This window comes from Zasmidium cellare, assembly GCF_010093935.1.
Source record: "Zasmidium cellare ATCC 36951 unplaced genomic scaffold M409scaffold_3, whole genome shotgun sequence".
Classification (NCBI taxonomy): domain Eukaryota; kingdom Fungi; phylum Ascomycota; class Dothideomycetes; order Mycosphaerellales; family Mycosphaerellaceae; genus Zasmidium; species Zasmidium cellare.
In genome coordinates, this window is record NW_022986947.1 from 677,715 (window position 1) to 692,375 (window position 14,661).

General features: G+C 55.4%; 5 protein-coding genes across 5 annotated transcripts; 1 reads left to right on the top strand and 4 right to left on the bottom strand.

The window, feature by feature from the left end:
- Positions 1–811: 811 nt before the first annotated feature.
- M409DRAFT_63042 (uncharacterized protein) lies at positions 812–6,419 on the bottom strand (the record flags this gene model as incomplete). Its single annotated transcript, XM_033815415.1, has 7 exons — positions 812–913; positions 1,339–1,479; positions 2,374–2,576; positions 4,693–4,763; positions 4,821–4,840; positions 5,024–5,142; positions 5,906–6,419. 7 exons carry the CDS (start codon positions 6,417–6,419, stop codon positions 812–814), a joined length of 1,170 nt encoding a protein of 389 aa, XP_033673209.1.
- A 424-nt stretch (positions 6,420–6,843) lies between these two features.
- M409DRAFT_50040 (uncharacterized protein) lies at positions 6,844–8,547 on the top strand (the record flags this gene model as incomplete). The annotated part of the gene is made up of 1 exon (XM_033811432.1): positions 6,844–8,547. The coding sequence occupies one exon, from the start codon at positions 6,844–6,846 to the stop codon at positions 8,545–8,547; it is 1,704 nt and encodes a 567-aa protein (XP_033673210.1).
- Positions 8,548–8,705: 158 nt separating this feature from the next.
- On the bottom strand, positions 8,706–9,819 carry M409DRAFT_63044 (uncharacterized protein; the record flags this gene model as incomplete). The annotated part of the gene is made up of 3 exons (XM_033815416.1): positions 8,706–8,909; positions 9,020–9,731; positions 9,782–9,819. The coding sequence occupies 3 exons, from the start codon at positions 9,817–9,819 to the stop codon at positions 8,706–8,708; spliced, it is 954 nt and encodes a 317-aa protein (XP_033673211.1).
- Positions 9,820–10,238: 419 nt separating this feature from the next.
- On the bottom strand, positions 10,239–11,830 carry M409DRAFT_50042 (uncharacterized protein; the record flags this gene model as incomplete). The annotated part of the gene is made up of 3 exons (XM_033811433.1): positions 10,239–11,308; positions 11,362–11,702; positions 11,757–11,830. 3 exons carry the CDS (start codon positions 11,828–11,830, stop codon positions 10,239–10,241), a joined length of 1,485 nt encoding a protein of 494 aa, XP_033673212.1.
- Positions 11,831–12,324: 494 nt separating this feature from the next.
- Positions 12,325–13,455, bottom strand: M409DRAFT_63046 (uncharacterized protein; the record flags this gene model as incomplete). Its single annotated transcript, XM_033815417.1, has 1 exon — positions 12,325–13,455. The coding sequence occupies one exon, from the start codon at positions 13,453–13,455 to the stop codon at positions 12,325–12,327; it is 1,131 nt and encodes a 376-aa protein (XP_033673213.1).
- Between the last annotated feature and the right edge of the window lie 1,206 nt (positions 13,456–14,661).

Consider the following 14,661-nt stretch of genomic DNA (forward strand, 5'->3'; position numbering starts at 1 on the left):
GAAACCTTTTCCAAGCCAAACCCTCTGCAGAGACATACCGGAGCGGCGCGGCTGGACGAGCCTTCCAACCGAAGCATCAAGGCCCGCAGCTGCCCTCTGCGCCCAATGCCCGCTGCTCGTCGCTGGACATCGCCGATTCCCAGGTGTCGTCCAGAGAACGTTTCACGCTTCTGACGCGATTTCCATCATGTGATCGATTAGCTCTGCGAGGGAGGACGGCTCGGTCCCTTCGCTGCTATTCAAAGGCGCGCAAAACGCTTCGATGGCGTCTGTTGTGAATTGAGTTTGCGGGATACGTGGATGATCCCGACCAATGACGAGACGCGCTCGCCTTGCGAGCCACCAAAACTCCCGTCTGCTCGAGTTGGATGACATGATCATACGCCTGAAGAGGCCACGACAGCACATGTTGTGCTATGTTCGACGTGGTTGCTCGCAGACACATGAATTGATCGAGTTGACGCGGTTGGCCATGCCATTATCGTGACCTTGAGACCTTCACATCGACCCCACCTTGTTTGTGTTGCCAGCCCAAGTCCATACGTTACGGCGCAGCAAGCGAGACATTCGATGCGTTTACCTTGTTGGTGATTTAGAGACGGCGAAGTGCACGTCGACGTTAAGATTTCATGCCATAGCAGTGTTGTGAAAAGAGCGACAGACGTTCCATCAAAACTACCACCCAAAACTCCCAAGACCCATTCTCAACGAACGATGTATTTTTTTCCCAAGCCAATGTGCTGTCCCCCTCCTGCATCCGCCCATCTCTTCACTATCGTCGTCCCGTCACGTCGTACAATCACTCTGCAGCCTACTCTTCCTCATCGTCAGATCCCTGCTCTTCGTCTTCGTCCTCCTCGTCACTGTCAGATGCAGCCTGGTCAGGCATCACGACCGAGTTGAGGAATGTGACCTAGAGGATTCCATCAGCCGACAGCCCTCTCCCCAATCTTGACATTTGTGACACGAGGCGATATGCCCAACACGCAGCTGCATGTGAGTCGACGGGGCTGGAGGAGTGGGCTTGTGTCTAGGCGCTAGCGTGCATATGCGCTGTGCCGCAAGAAAGTCTTTCCTCTCACTCACACCTGGACGCGCCTCTTTGGGAAGCCGTTCGCTCAGTGGGAGTGATGAGGAAAGACACGCGCGGCAAAGATCGCGCGCCTCTCTCTTCTCTTCGCCCAGGAGGGCTCGATGCGAGAAATTGACTTTGGCAGTCCCATGGTTCGTGGGCGCTTTATGAACCAGAGCCACAGGACTGATCAGACGCCACGTAAAGGCAACCGAACAGCTGGAGAGGAGGAAGAGGGTAAGGCGAGACAAGGTGGAAAAACTCACCCAAGGCTCAAACGCAGAGAGCAGTTCTGCGATGCGCTGCGCGCCTGAGTGACCCACCACCTCGTCATCACTGAGACTTCTCCCAATGGTGTAGTTCTTCAATCGTAAGAGGTCTAGGTCTGGATGATCGGCGGAGAAGCCCTGTTGTGTAAAGAGCACCCAGTTAGCAAGGAAACGGTCCCCTCCACATTTTCTTCTCGTCACATGCGGTGCTCGCAGAAGGGACGCAAGCGATGGGCAGGTGGACAAAACGCGCTAACGAGCTGCAGTGGGTTGTGCTGCGGCACAAAAAGCATGCGGAACGGCGCAGGAAAGTGACAGGCATGCAAGCAGATGAGATGGTGCCACAAGCCAGTTTGCCAGCCCGCCCTCTTCGCCTGGCTTCCTTGGTGTTGCCGAGCTCCAGCTGTAGGTCCTACCGAACTCTGCTGGCCGGGGGAGCCGTCGTGTTGTGAGCCGATCTTCTGTCCCGTTCGGGGCTTCAGTCGGCCTTGAGAGAGTCAGAGGTTTGCAGACTTGTTAGTACTCATGCCAGCGATGCCATAAGCGACGCCGAGTCTGTAGGGCGCCAGAGCAGGTTGCAGAATAGGCGTGATCGAGATTCCGCTGGCTAGTTGGCCGCCGGGAAGGGGAGGACCGATGAAGCCCCCCCTCGCCGCCCGAGAGCCTAAGCGAATTGACCGTGTTTGAGTTGCGAGTCTTCTCTCCCTCTAGTCCAGGTGAACAAGTATTTGGTTGCTCAATTGGCCATCTTCACGTCATTCGCAACTCCGTTGTCATTCTTTTATGTTGTTGGTCCTGGAGAACTTGTCGAAGACATGCGCGGTTGCCCCTTCTCCAGTCGCTGTGTCACGTTGTGCCCGGAACCAGACTGCGCACGATTTGCCGGTCGAGGCCATCAAAAATCGCCGCAAAAGAGCAACGCATCGACGGACATCATGAACACGGTGCTGCTGCAACAGTGCAGTCTCGATGGGATTTCGACGGTGGTGCAAAAAGATAATTGACGCGCTCTCAGGAGGGGGGTGACATTACCTTCGGGCGGCTCTTGAGCGCGTTGTCGTTGTTGCTCTTCACAAACGCCTTCACGACCGCCGCGTCGTTCTTCTTGACTCCGCCGAGGAACTCTTTGCGAATGGTTTCACCCGACAGGGCTTCCTTGAGCGCTCGAGAGTTGCTGTCGATGGATGAGCGCATCCTGGCGACGTACGGGGCCTCTGGATGCCACAGTCCACCTCCTATAACGTTTATCAGCACTTCATTCTATCAACCGACCGACACGTGCTCGAATAGGAGTCAGCTCGATGAAAAGGCCGGGCCTGGATCACGAACACGACTTTTACGCGCGCAACACGACGCGTCTTTTGTCCGGGAAAGCCTCAAAGACGACCGAACGAGCGCTAGACGATGAAAGAGCACGCATACTCCTACTCGGAGCTGTTCAGAAAGTGGCAGACATCTCAGGGGCACAAGAGGATCGCGGTCGTGAAATCACGTCTCAGCGCCAATCGTGCAGCCAGCTTTCACTCGATCCAGAGCACAAGCGTCGGCAGCAGTCTCAAGTTGAAGTATCGCAACCACCTGATCACACCGATTCAGAAGGATGTGGTACGTCCTCACTTGCTGGCCCGCGCTCCAACCGGTACTGGAGCGGATGCCTTTAGTCAAAAGCTCGGACGGTCGTGAATTTGCGCAGCTCAGAGCCTTTCCCGTGGCCCTTGAAGTTGGACCTTGGCCCTTAGAGACTGTCTTGCTCGAGAGGCGTTACTGGCTTGCCTCATAGCGCGGAGAGGCCATTGGAAGTATGCTGGACTGGACAAAGCTCGCTTCTCCGGCAGCGCAGATTCTCCTGACATGCGGTGAAGCCCATACATCACCATCGACCGCTGATATCTCTGCAAGTCTGCATCGAAGCATTCTCCGCCTAGCACGAACTGTGCGTTTGGGCCGGGTTGCATCATCCTGAAAATTCTGGAAGCTGTCTACCGGACCACTTCGACCTCTGCGAGCAAGATCCGGGTACGGTTTGTCCAGATATTCTTGGTTTTTCCTTCCTTTCTTGGCCTCGGTCGCCCTCAGAGATGAGTGACATCTGCTCACGAGAGCGCTCGTAGGTACGTGCTGGCGCAGCGCTTCAAGGCGCATCCAGCGCTCATAGCGCACATCTACGCGGCGCAGCGGATCTCTCAGGCTGCTTTTTCCATTCGCTGGATCTCCTTCGTCGAACTCAGAGCTCTCTTGACCGATCTCTTGATCATTTGTAGCCTCCTTTTCATCGAGCACCGGACGAGCGTGCCCGCAGTACACCTCCGATCGATCCCACGAACCCTCACGACGCAGAGTCAGCACAGAGCATCCCCTATGCCATATTCGCCTCCAAGGTCCCATTCCTGGACCTCATCAAAGAAAGAGCAGATCTCAGAACCCCATTGCTGGGAACTTCGTGTCGCTGGGGTGGGTTCAGAGCTGGAGAGTTCTGCAGCTGCGGTGGTGGTTTCGCGAGGGCAGTTTCTGCACGCATATCGACGCGTAGAAGAGTCGGACAAGGCACAAGTCATAGCAAATCGCTCATGAGGTGCAGTGAGCCTGCAACTGAGCATCGTCGCTCGATATTGACGCCGTGGGAACCCCCGACGTGCCGTCACGACCGGCTGGCTGGCCGCCGCAGCAAGCTCAAGGCGTAGGCCCGGGCCTTGGAAATATGCCGCATGCGCCATCGGTTAAGACAAGCGCGAGCTCGAGAGACAGCGCATTTTTTGGCCTCCTTCCCCTCCATCTGCTGACAGGAAACAGTACCGCATCGACCCTCACTCGCAATGCCAATGCCAATGCCCGGCGAAGTCCCTAACGACTCGACTCTTGATCGACGCGTTCTCGCCACGAATCCCGAACAGCTCCCTGCGCGTAAACGGCACACCGGCGTTGTCTAGGGTTGACCACCCCTCGGCGAGACCAAAACCTTAACAACGGAGTGCAGCAACATCGCCAGGTCTTGCTGCACGTTCAAGAAGAGCTAGGCAAGAGTAGAAGACGCTCAAGGACAACAGGGCCACTATATATGCACTCCAAGCAGTTGGACAGTGCCCATGGATAGGAGAACATCGTCGACGGCAGTTTGGCGGTGTCCTGTAGGAGGGACTCGCTCGTCGCTGGCAACGCATTACGCTCCGTGAAGTCAGGGCCGATGCCTCCTTCAGGTGTAGACCTCATGCACCGCCTCTGCGGGCTCTGAACCAGCTGCACCGGCGGCTCTATACTGCAGCGCTCTGCAGCATATGATAGCCATGGTCAAAACTCAAAAGCCAGAGCTTGGGCTCGGGCTTGTAAACTGTCACGTGATGAAATTGAACTCACCGACCCAGCTCTTATTTGGAGCGATCTGAATGTAGTAGTGGGCATACGTCGACTTCCGACCCGTCCGTGACCTGTGTTCGTTATCAGCACCTTTGGCAAGGGCAGAGATGCATCGCATTATTACACACCACGCTGCACTAAACCAGGGCTGGGCGACCGTTAGCGAAAGGCCTATGCATGTGCACCGTGCGCTACTGATGCAGCGGGGAGGGTATCCCGACGTCGACGAACCTTGTATGGCGTAGAATCCTTCGAGAACCGAACGTCTCTGTAAACTCGAAAGATGCTGCGGCTTGTCAATGCATGGTCAATCCTCGATGTGTTGCTGTACTGACACATCTTTCACCGGCAGTTCCGGGACCGTTTCGTCTGCAATTGTCAGTTTTTGTGTCATCGTCTCAACGAAACTGTGCCAGTCCTTTTCGGCCTGTCGAAACTCGGCGTCATGCACTGTCAAATCACCAAGTTAGCGCGCCTTCTTTCGGTAAGCTTCTGCGACCGCTGTTCGATGTGTTGGCAGGCCTGCGAATGTCTGCATTCTTGGCTTGCATCTCGCAAGGACCGGCGCGCTGCGTCCGTCCAGATCGTGCACATATCCGCGTCCTGTCGCGGGTTCTCCCGTCCTGGTAGCACTGCCTGTGGGTCGGCACGTCGCGAATACACTCTACATGGGTCCTGGAGGGTGTGAGTGAATTGCTCGCGGGCAACGACCTCGTATGCGAGCCACATTCCGGGTGTGCCCTTGTTTCCAGGCCCCAGAAATTGATGAGGGCCGTCGTCCCACGGCTTTCGTATTGCCATCCAAAAGGACACGCAACTTGCATCCCAGTCGTGCTGCGTTTCACGGCGTGTGCAATGTGTTAAGAAGGATGCGTCAATGCTGTTGAAGCTGCGTCGGCGCTTCACTGGCAGTGAATGTCTGCCACTCAAGCGCGGTGAACAAGGATGAGAGTGGTCACCGGCTCTCGAGGTTTCGCGACGCCTCGGTGTGCAAGGATGCTCTCGTAGATAGACTGAAGGCTCCATATCCTCTCGTGGAACTGTGATGGAATCCCTAGCTTGCAGAGAGCAGTCTCGCACTCGGCCGCCAGTTGTCCGTCATACTGACGCGTAGTGAAGATAGATTGCAAAGGTCAGATGGCGAAGGGGCCATGTGCCGCAGGCAAGGCATTCCTTGTGGCCTTGCAAACTACAGATGAGAAGTATCACTTACTTTTGAGCCACGACCTCTCGTTGTTGGCTTTCAATTCTCCAAGGAACAGCATAGTATTGGGATGAATCGTGCCGTCCGTGTAAGGTGTCTTGCCGGCTGGTTTGGCCTTCGGTTTCTTGATCACCAGCTGCTTTCCGGGGCCAAGTCCCGTCTTCGTACCCGGCTTCCACACTTTGGCCCCTTTGGCTGAGTTCTTTCCTCGGGGAGTGGCTTCATCGCTGTCTTCGTCCTCCTCGGCATCTTCGTCTGGCCCTGGGGACTCAGCAGAGGCTTCGCTACCATCTCCAAACTCAGACGCTGTCTCGTCTGCCGTCGGCGGGTCTGATTCATCTTCTAGCTCCGGATCCGCGACATCATGCCCATTTCCTTCAAAATACTGGCTTTTGGTGGGCGTCGCTTGCTGCTTCTTCGGGCGTTTCGTCGTAGTTGCAAGCTCGGTCGAGCCAGATGCTGCCCGTTTGTGTTTCGCCACTTGTTCTCTGCCGGAAGACAGTCTTCCCGATCTGCGAGCCATGTCTTGGAGGGTGGATTGGGCCTATCTTGAGCGGCGTAGCCTATGGGTGCAAAATCGTCTTGTTGGTCAGCTGATTGGCATCGGGAGCGCCTCCGGACTTCTGTGAAAATACACCAAGCTTCGCTTACCACTGTACTCTCACATGAGGCGTAGAGCTTGGCCTGACGTGCTGTATTCCGATATGTTGCTCCTGCCTCGATGACGATGTCGTCGCCTTCCCGTCGCGGCTGCGGGCTCGGGGCGGCGGAAGAGAACGCGCCGCGCCAATCGGCGCGGCAAAACCCGCGCTTGCGAACTTCCTTGTCCGCCTTATTGCAACGACCTCTCTTGAGCTCTATCAAAAATCTACCAACCTCCAGTAAAGACTCAGAGCGGCTACCATTCTCAAAGCAGGCTTCTCCAAGTTTGGACTTGCACCGCTCATATGGCATCATCCATCGAAACGTGGGCGCTCCCCCGTTTGCAGCAGCTGTTGCCGCTCGATGATGAGTCTTTGCGCCAAGTCATTCAATACACCAACACACTACCGAAAGATGCGGCCGCGGAGCACTTGAAGAACCTGCTGGGAGATGAGGCAAAGAGTCTTGAGTTCATATCGAGCTTCAACTTGAGGCGTCAAAATGCGCCTGCATCATCGAAGCCACAGCTGTCGACTTCTCAACCGCAGCCGACCGATCCCACTCCTCCATCTGCCAGCGCAGAAGTACCCAGGGGCGGAAGGCGGCCGCAAATTAAAAAGGCCAACATTCACGCCCTGCCACCTCGCCAGCTGAATGCTCGTGGAAATGTCTCGGGAGGATATCAGAAGGGTGCTGTCGAAGACTACATGCCCACTTCTTCCCAGCAACGCCAGAAACACAAAGATCAAGTAGCCGACAACTTGGCTTTGAACAAGAATCCCGATGCGACTCAATTACCTCTCATTACAGATGATGCAAGCCTCACGAGTCAGCCCATCACATCCAAGCCACCGCCGTCCGCATCGGGACCACTGATATCAGACTCACTTTCTCGCAAACAGAATGGCCAGTCCAAAGCTTCTGCACAATGCTCGCGAACATCGTCGCCCGCACCGAAAGCGGCCAAAGTAAACATCTCTGGGGGTACTGCAATGCACGGGGCATCGACCGCCCTCTCAGACCTTGACTCTGCCATCCGTAGCCTGGAGATGCAGACCAACCCTTCTTTATCTGCCACGTCTACAGCGGACAACGAGAAGCGCAAATGCAACTGCATGGCGACAAGACATCCACTGCTGGACATGGCACCGAATTGTCTGAGTTGTGGGAAGGTCATCTGCGTGAAGGAAGGCCTTGGGCCTTGTACATTCTGTGGATCCCAACTTTTGAGTTCAGACGAAATTCAAAAAGTGCTCAGAGTCTTGAAAGATGAGCGCGGAGAGGAGAGGATGAAAGTGAACAATGCCGCTCACAAGCGAGCCGACGTGGCTCACGGAAAGGCAAAAGCCTACACTGGTCGAGACTTCCTCGCTCAAGCATCTTCGACCAGATCATCCCCGCTCTCTTCACAACCAGCCACGCCTGCGGGATCTGACGACGAGGCCAGTGCGAAAGCCAAAGCTCATCGGGACAAGCTCTTGGGCTTCCAGGCCAACAACGCTCGCCGTACACAGATCCACGACGAAGCTGCGGATTACGACGTCCCGTCTGCAGGTACCAACATGTGGGCGAGTCCCGAGGAACGAGCGCAGCAGCTGAAGAAGCAGCAAAAGATCTTGCGGGAGATGGAATGGAATGCGAAGCCAGAGTACGAGAAGCGGCGTGTGGTGGCGAGCATCGATCTCAAGGGAGGCAAAGTCGTGCGGCGAATGGCCGAGGTTGAGAAGCCGGACTTTGACGTCGCAGAGGAATCTGGTGAGGGTGGCGATTACCAGATGCCTACTTCGACTAATGGAAGTGGTGCATTCAGCAACAACCCACTCGCCTCAGGTCTCATTCGACCTACTGCTCGGGAAGACAAGGGGAAGGAGGTTGTCCGAGAAAAGAAGAGCACATGGAGGCGGGTGCAAATGGATGAAGATAACGAGCAGTGGATCCTCGATGGTGGAGTATATGGAAACCAGCCTGTGGATAATCCTCTCGGTGAGGAAGAGCATCCATGTGGGTGAGTACCATATGAGCAGAAGGCAGATCCCTGGACTCTTCATCATCACATGTTCTTCACGAGCTTCAAATTACCACCATCAGTTCACCTTATCTCACACCCAAACATCGCGAACCCCCACCTCATCGCCCACCACTTCCAATCAACAGCACACCTCAACCCCTAAAACCCATTCCACGCCTTCTTCGGAGCATTCTGCTCCATCCCACTATACTGCTCCTCCTTGACCTTCCCAATATCCCACACCTTCTCCCCGCCATGACTGAACCCAGGATCCCAACGACTCTGATCCACCCTCGTCATGCTCGGCCCCGCCGCCGCCCAACTCTGCATCTCTCCGACCCATCCCGAGAATTTCTGCCAGACCTGCCGAATGTCAGGGTCTGTGTACACCATCGTAATCGCACGCGCGGGGAGAAAAGCAGTTGTTTGGGACACGAGACGGGAACGACTTTACACAACAACTACATACGTACCGTCTTCGCCCTCCTCCCCCGCGCGAAAAACAGCGTCCGCTGCACCGTCCCGCTCGCCAACTCCATCACCGCCGGCTCCTTCAGCGCCACGACCTCGAAATCTTCAAACCCTGCCGTCTGGTACAGATCTCGCATCTGCGCCCCGGTGAACCCGTTATGTTTGATCGTGTGCTTCATCTCCGGGAACTGGCCGCCCTGGCCGCCGGCGTCGTGGTCTTTCTTGACGTCGAAGGGGAGGAAGTCGATAATGACCAGGACGCCCGTGGAGGGCTTGAGGCGCGCGGCGAGGCGTTGGAGCGCGAGGGTGGGGTGTTCCATGTGGTGGAATCCAAGACCTATAACAGCAATATCGAAGTCCTGCCATTCGGGGCCCTCCAGTCCCTCCGTGACCTTCTCACCGCAGAGGTCGCCCACAACGGCATGAGCCTGCTCTTCGCTGAGACCCGACGACCGCGCAGTTTCGTTGTACTTCTGCACCATGTTCTCGCTGATATCGATGCCTCGGATCGTGGTGACGTAGGGTCCTAGGGCCTTCGTGATGGCGCCGGTGCCGCAGGCGTAGTCGAGCAGGCGGACGTCTCGTTTGCCGGAGGGCTCTTGGGGGTCGATCCATTGGGCTCCGAGCCAGTCTTTGCGCGCTTGGAGGCCTTCGGCGACTTGGTTGGCGAGTTTGATTTGCCAGGGTTTGGTGTTGTAGGATGCTGAGAGGTCGCTGGAGGGATGTCAGTTTGATTCGTGTTGTGGTTCGGGTATTTGACGTACTCGAAGGCCTTTCGATTGGCTTCTGTAAATGCACTCATGATGTGAAGTGAATGTTGAGGGAGCTCTTGGGCAATTCGTCACCTGAAAGCGGGGCTGTCACAGGTAGGCTTGGACAGTGAAATGGCGATCGAGGAGTCTGTCGTCAATGTTTGAAGACTTGTGAGGACTTAATGGAGGAGATTATATCCAATTGCGAAGGAATGGCACTGGAGAGTTTGATGCAGGTACATTGAGGAAGCTCCCGAGAGGTCTCCACCCCTGCTGAAAGTCTCCGGTGGACCGTGTGTGAATGCACCAAGTCGATAGCAGTATAAGCACAGCCACATCTAAACATGAAAATGTCACCGAGCAACAAAGAAACTCGATACGTCTGTTGTACATATTATGGCAAAGAGCATCGCTGTAAACCAAACTTCAACACGGCCAACACCCTGCGCTCGACACCAAAATACCGCTGCTAGTACACACCCGGCAAGATCCTATATCTAACCTTTTGGCAGTACTCCTCCCAGTCCTTGCCGTACTTGCGTCGACATTTCTCCTCGTCCCTCATCTCGCGATGTATGAGGAGAATGGCAAAGTACAGCATGTAAAAGTAGGTGATGGGGATGGCGGCACCTTTCATGCCTTCGGTCGTCAGCAGTCGTGTGCCAGGGTACATGATGCTTGGGGTGAGCTTGTATCCGGCTGCCAGTGTTGGGAGACAGTATGCCCAGCTCATGATCCAGTCGCCCAAGTAGTTGATGTGGCGTGCCGTTCCCCACCAGCCGGTCGTGAGGAGACGGGATCCAGTCTCTGTCTCGATGTATTCCAGGTGTGCCACACTGGGATCATTGGGGTTGGTGCGGAAGCGGTTCTTCTCGCTGTTGCTGGCGCGGAAGATGTAGTAGCCAAACGCTGCGACTCCGAGAATGGCGGCTACGTAGAGTGGTCCTAGCGTGACAGGATGCACACTGAGGTAGCGGGCCTGCGTTGAGTAGATGAAAGGTACCCACACAAGGTCACCAAATGACAGCATGAAGCCGAATCCGTCGGTGGTAAGGTCGATGGTCGTGAGTATGGCCGGTTCCATCCAGAGGGCATCGAGAACGTAGAGAGCCTGGCTGATGACAACCATGACCATAGAGTCAGTGACATAGCCGTAGGTTCTGTACTGTTTGGCCGCAAAGGCCAAGTTGAGCACAATCCAGCCGATCATCCCAGGTCGCAGCTCCATGAAGCTTTTGATATCGATTTCGCCAACGACTGGCAGCGTCACACGAGGGTTGAGCTCACGTCCAATGTACCAATCGTACAGGATGTTGCCGCTGTGTCCTCCAGCCGCGAGCTCACGCTTGTCCTTGTTGCCGGGCTTGACCTGGAACGATTTGAGGTAGACGAAGATGGCGAGTCCATAAGCGATGAGGATGCTGCATGTGAGAAGCTGAATGTAGTTTCGATCAATGAAGGTCCACAGAGGAAAGTTGGCTCCCTGGACAACGGTACCAGCAGCGCACACAACGAGGATTGTGACCGCTGTCAGGAAAGCTACACATCGTTAGCCATCATTCGATGCTTGCTGCACGTAATGCTGAACATACTGTTGAACCTGTAGTTCAGTCTTCCACCAGTGCGCAGCTCAGTGCCTTGAACCTCTTGCGCCGGGAGCAAGACATAGAGCAGAAAACTGAAGCCATACCAGCCAGCAATGCCCAGTACAGCCTGGAGGTTGATCAACCCCGCGAATCCTGGCCATGCAACTTCGGCCTTGAGAGTCGCCAGAGCATGCTGCCAGCCGGATTCATTCGTCAAGGGATTCGGCGTGAAGAGCTTGCTGGGGTGGAGGAGCGAAGGAGCCGGGCATCCAGTCACGTCGTTGCACAGGAAGCCGAACGCGTAGCACGCCACAGGCAGGCCGAAAGAGATCAAAGATGCGCCGATTCTGATATCAATCCATTAGCATGTGCTTTTTCAAGGTTGTTTTGAGCGAACGTACGGGCCGCCGAATTCGTAGCCATGCGGTTCTTCCTCTGCGGGAGTCGACTTCTTGGTCGCACGTTTGGGCGCCATGTTTTCTCGAGGCCTTGCTGGGTTGATGTCTGGTGATTCTCAGCGATCGAGTGATGGGAGACGCATTAATAAAGGCTTTGGGAGAGACGCGCTCGTACGATTCACGCGACAAAAGTTGATGACGGCATCTCGACAGTCCGTGCGACTCAGCCACACCGGCCAATCACGGCCTGCTACTGCAAAAGCACCCTGCTACCAAATCGAGTCAAGCACATGTCAGAGGCGGTGCTCAACCCTCAGAACGGCATGTGAAGGAGCAAAACGTAGCGCCAGGCAACTCTGAACGTCATGTGCAAGCCGCAATGTGAATGACAAACTAGGTATCTTGCGGTAATGCTACAGGCGGTGCTTGATCTCCTGCTTGTGCTGTTATACCAACGCTGCGAGATCTTGATAATGCTGGCCATTCCAGAAAGGGCCTCCTTCTCCCACTCAAACAACGCCGTCCGCTCAACCAAGCGTACGCAGTGGTCCCAAAAGAATTATTCTGCGCCTCAATCGTCGACAATGCTCCCGTCACCGACGAAGCTGCCGTCGTTGCTCTCCTGCCTCTCCATGTCCGGCGCAGTAGTGCTTTGTGAGAGGATGCTAGCTGTGCTGCCCACTCTCTGCAGCTTCTGCCTTTTCTTGACATGTATCTCGTCTTCTTCATCATCTCCCAGCTCATCGCGGTCTCGTTTCCCGTCGCCGACTGAAGATGGTGCCGGTGACGATCTCGATGTACCGTTGCCCGTGTTCGTAGCATTCGGAGGACGTTTCGCTGCAAGGCTCTTGGGGACCTTGCCATTTGCCCCTCCACCAGCCTTCTCCTTCTTCACCTTGTCCTTCAGCCCTTTCTTAAGCAGCTTCTTTCGAACGCCTCCTGGACCCTTGACAGCGAGGTCATCCTCTTCATTGTCGTTGTTATTGTTGTCCTTGCCTTCTTGGCTCGGGTTCGGTGTGCCACCTCTTGAGCCTGACGGGGTCCCGTTCATCTTGGCCATGGCATTCCTACTGGCGGCCCGCCCACTCAGTCCCATACACTGTTCCAGATGTTTCGCAAATCGCGTGATAAGCAGACTGCGCTTGCAACTTGGGCAAGTATGCCAGGGCACATATTCTCCCTTCTTCAGCTTCTCATCGATCTTGCTCGCCTTCTTCTCGCCCTTCTCCAGCTTGCCCTTGTCTCCTCCTTTGCTCTCATTCTCTTCAGTAGGTGACGGCGGACCTGTACCTTCTGCGTTCGCATCCTCGCTCGCGGGCGTGCCATCTTCCTTCTTGCTGTTCTTTTGCGCCTCTCGCTCTTTCTTCGTCAAGGGCCGGCCTGTTACATCTGATTTGAGGAAAGGATTCCCGTAGATATCATGACCCGCCTTTCTGGACCATGGTTTTCGATCGCAATAATTCGTATTCGCGGGAGGGTCTGAGGGTGCGCCGCGGACTTTGGGCGCCAGGGGTGGATCGAGGAGTCGCGGTTGATTGCATGTCTCGCAATGCGGCAGCTTCGTCTGCGGGTCGAGGGAGGCGAGGAGCATCTTGTGTTCGCGATGCCGGTGGATGACGATATCGTGTATGATGTTCTGAAGCGCATCTTCGAGGATCTTTTGCGCGATCTGCCCCAGTGATGGCTCGCCAGATTGAGACATTTTGGAGGCCGCTGTGATGGTGGAGGCACGTAAGACTGCGGCTATAGTCTTGCTCGTGGCCCGCAAAATGCAAGCTGAAGAGGCGAGAGCGGGTACCCGCGCATCAAATCATTCCCTGGGTATTTCTGATCGGGTAATACGCCATGGCGAAGTGGCACGTGGAGGTGCGTTGGCCGTTGTCGCAGTCGACCTCCGCGCGAAGTCCCGATTCCAAGCAAGGCTCGACTTGACTGACGACAGACTATCAAGGCCGTCCAAGATGTATCCTGCCTCGTTGCTCGACCTCGTCCAATGTTGACACCATCGTCGTGATGCTCGGCTCTCCATGTCGTCTCACGCACAGGTACCTGAACATGTGGGCCCGTGGAAGCCACCGCGGCCCGTGTCGATCACTTTAGCTCCGGTTAGATCCGCGTGGCTAGTGTGTCCACGCTGTCGGAGTGGCAGATAAGTCCAGTCTTTCAACGCTACATCGACATCCATCAATGTCTGCACCCACAATAACTTCACGCAGCCTAACATGGCATGGGCACTAGCTCCCAGGCTTAACGTGACTGTGGGCTCATGTGGCTGTGGTCATGATGAAAGAGTGTTATACGTGGGATGGGAAGAGACAAGCAACACCCGCCATGGCGGGTGTTTGGAGGTGCAAGAATAGTTGTAACATTGGGCACGAGGTTTGACCGAGCACATACACTGTGGCAAGTCTGAAGACTGTCTCATTTTTCACCTCACCATGACCATCTCCCCAAAACTCTCACACTGACAACGCAGATTCACAGACCGCCGCTTGAAGCTCTTGTAGTCCTATTAAAACCTGTCAGTACCGCAAACCCTCTCGTCTATCCGCCAGCAGGAACATACATCTTGAACTATGAAAATTGTACTGCTTCGACTTAAGATTATCAGTAGCTTAGACATCCTTCTTCTACTCGTCCACGACCGGTAAGGAAACATCGTCGGGCTGGCGAGGCGTCGCGACACTCGGGGTGTATTCTCCCTTGGCTCCCCCCCGCGCTGAAACGATCCGAGATGTTCTTGGTGGCGTTGGTTTCTATGAGATTGCTGTCGGGCGTCAGTCTGGAGTTTACCTGATCACCAATAGCGATTGTCACGTACTTGGTGGTCGTCTTCTTGGATGAAGTGGCCATGATCAACATGCCTACTGCTCCCGCCGCGGCGAGGAAAACTCCCGCTCTTTTGCTT